Genomic DNA, 2,568 nt, shown 5'->3' with positions numbered 1-2,568 from the left:
AGAAGGAATTTAGAAAGCCAGGGGATCCTTTCTGTACCTCGTGACCCAACAGCAGTTGAGCTTCTTTAAAGGCTTTGTCTTAAGCCTTCCACTCCCACCCAGGATACTCACACACTCACACACCCCCAGACCCTACAGTCCAGCCGCTCCAGTCGCTCAGTTGCCAGCACTGTTGACATGGGGGCTGTTTGATGCCCTGCTCCTCCTGCAGTTGCTGCACTCACACCCCCCCACTCACCAGCTCATCAGAGAGACATTGGCTCACACAGGAGTTAGAGATTAAGTTTAATGAGAAGACAGAACAGACTGCACTGGTTGGGGTCCTCCCCTCAACTTCCCTCAAGCCCTGTGCTATCCAAAACTGCTCTTCCCCTGCATCCCAGAATGTGTCCAACACTCCAAGGCAACAATCCCCCTAGTTCAAATGGTGATCTGCTCTCAGTGCCTTAGGGTTTTCAAACCTGGACAACAGGGCTGATGGCTCTGCCAGGGCAGCCCTGGAAGGAGCTGGGACATGGTGTCCCTTTCTCAGGAGCCCATAATTTGGGTTGTCCCTTGCCACTGTTCCTCTGTGCTCTCTCTGTTTGGAGATGGATTCCTGGTGAGCTGATGGCTCTGCAGTGATGGAACAGCCAGGGCAGAGCATGAACTGCCCTGTCACTCCTCCTACCACTGTTAGGGCCCCATCTGGGTGTGCAGATGAGCTTCTTATCACTTAACCTGACATGAGCTGACAAGAGCATAAATCTCCCGAGGCCTCCACATCTGGAGGTTACAAACATATGCCCTGGTATTGTTTAACATGTGAGAGCAGATCCTTGGAATTTATGTCCAGAAATGCATCATGATTAGGGGAAGAGCTTTGCTCTTGTCCTGGCAATGGATTTGTTCAGTGCCAGTATCACAACCTTATTTCTAAGGCTGTAGATGAATGGATTTAAGAATGGGTACAGCACTGTGTTCAGCAAAGCTACAATTCTGTTGGTCTTCAAGGAAGCATCTGTTGAAGGACACATGTAGAGAGCAATGCAGCTCCCATATGCAATGGATAAAGTGATGAGATGGGAAGAACAGGTAGTAAAAGCTTTTTTCTTCCTCCCAGAGGCTGCTGGAAGCTGCAGAATACAGAAAAGGATGCAGGTGTAAAATGCCAGATTTAAAGCTAAGGAGCCCAGCACGACACATGATATGAAAGCAGTGTCTATTTTCCAAAGCAGGCTGGTGTCAGAGCAGGACAGCTGGAATAAGGGGGAGTTGTCACAAAGAAAATGGGGGATCCTGTTGGAGCCACAGAAGGACAGCTGAGACAGGAAGAGCAGGCGGTAGCTCTGGAGGGTGAAGCCGATGACCCAGGCAGCAACAACCAGGCAGAGGCAGAGCTGAGGCTGCATGGTGGCAGCGTAGTGCAGGGGTTGGCAGATGGCAACGCAGTGGTCAAAGGACATGACAATGAGCGGGACACACTCTGTGCTGCCCAGGGCAAAATAGAAATAGGATTGGGCAAAGCAGCTGCTCAGGGAGATGGTTTTCTGATCAGAACTCAGGATGGCAAACAATTTGATGCTTGTGGAGGATGTAAAGCAGATTTCCAGGAAGGCCAGGTTGCTAATGAAAAAGAACATGGGGGTTTGCAGGTGGTGATCCACATGCACGAGGAAAATGATGGTTGCATTCCCTGTCACTGTTGTCAGGTACATGAACAGAAGGATCACAGAGAGAAACAGCTGCAGCCTTTGATCAAGCTCTGGAAACCCTCAAGGATGAACTCGGTTACTGCTGTTTCATTTGCTGGTCCCATGCTGAATTTCAGTTCCTCCTGCCGAGACAGGAACGTGGCAAAACCCAGGGTGATAATTTCACAGTCTGGACAAAATGTTCTATCCTTCCCTCTCTGCTCCTTTCTGTTCCTGCAGTCTTCCTGTCTAGCACAGAGATTGTCCTTCAAGCAATTCTCACCCCCTGATTTTTCTGTTTCACATTTCACTTGGAGTCCTCAGGGATTTTTTTGTCTTGTTTCTACTTTTCTTTCACCAGAGCAGAGGATTCTAAAGAGGTTGTTTGCCATTTCACCCCATTCCTTGGAAATTCCAAGCTCACTCACACCTATTGCAAACATCTGTCACACTTCTGTGCCAAAAACCTCTCTTCTACTGCACAAATGCTAACCCATGAAATCACATCCACTCTGTATGTTTAAAGCTCTTGTTTCTACTTTTCAGCGTTTGCCTTTTGCACTGGGAATCCCCGAGAATCTGTTGGTTTCAAAATAATCAATATCAAGTATTTTGCAATCCCCTGCTTTCTGCCACAACTTCTTGCTCTCTGCTTCTTCAGGAAAAAGGAGGGGAGGGCAGAATAGCGACCAAGTATAACTTGCCTTTTTAGTCCTCTAAACAATGAGCAGCATTTGTTATGGATCCACACAGTGTGTCACAGAGTCCCATCTCACACCCGTCTGCACAAAAAGGCACTTGTTTCCATACAGTTGCTCGTTTCTCTTGCTGTCAAAGGTTCCAACCAAAAGGCAGAGCAAGAGAACAGTGCCAGGAAGAGATTTGTAAGCTTTCT

General features: G+C 48.1%; 1 protein-coding gene across 1 annotated transcript; it reads right to left on the bottom strand.

Moving 5' to 3' along the window:
• Window positions 1-753: 753 nt before the first annotated feature.
• LOC126652338 (olfactory receptor 6C3-like) lies at window positions 754-1,934 on the bottom strand. The gene is given in 2 exon segments (XM_050339078.1): window positions 754-1,744; window positions 1,747-1,934. Coding segments are annotated over 2 exon segments (948 nt in total). The 5' UTR covers window positions 1,799-1,934; the 3' UTR covers window positions 754-848.
• Between the last annotated feature and the right edge of the window lie 634 nt (window positions 1,935-2,568).

The sequence above is a fragment of the Myiozetetes cayanensis genome, unplaced genomic scaffold, assembly GCF_022539395.1.
Source record: "Myiozetetes cayanensis isolate MyiCay16 unplaced genomic scaffold, myiCay2020 scf775, whole genome shotgun sequence".
Lineage (NCBI taxonomy): Eukaryota > Metazoa > Chordata > Aves > Passeriformes > Tyrannidae > Myiozetetes > Myiozetetes cayanensis.
The sequence above is the reverse complement of the archived record's forward strand: the minus strand, read 5'-3'. Positions and strand labels throughout refer to the sequence as shown.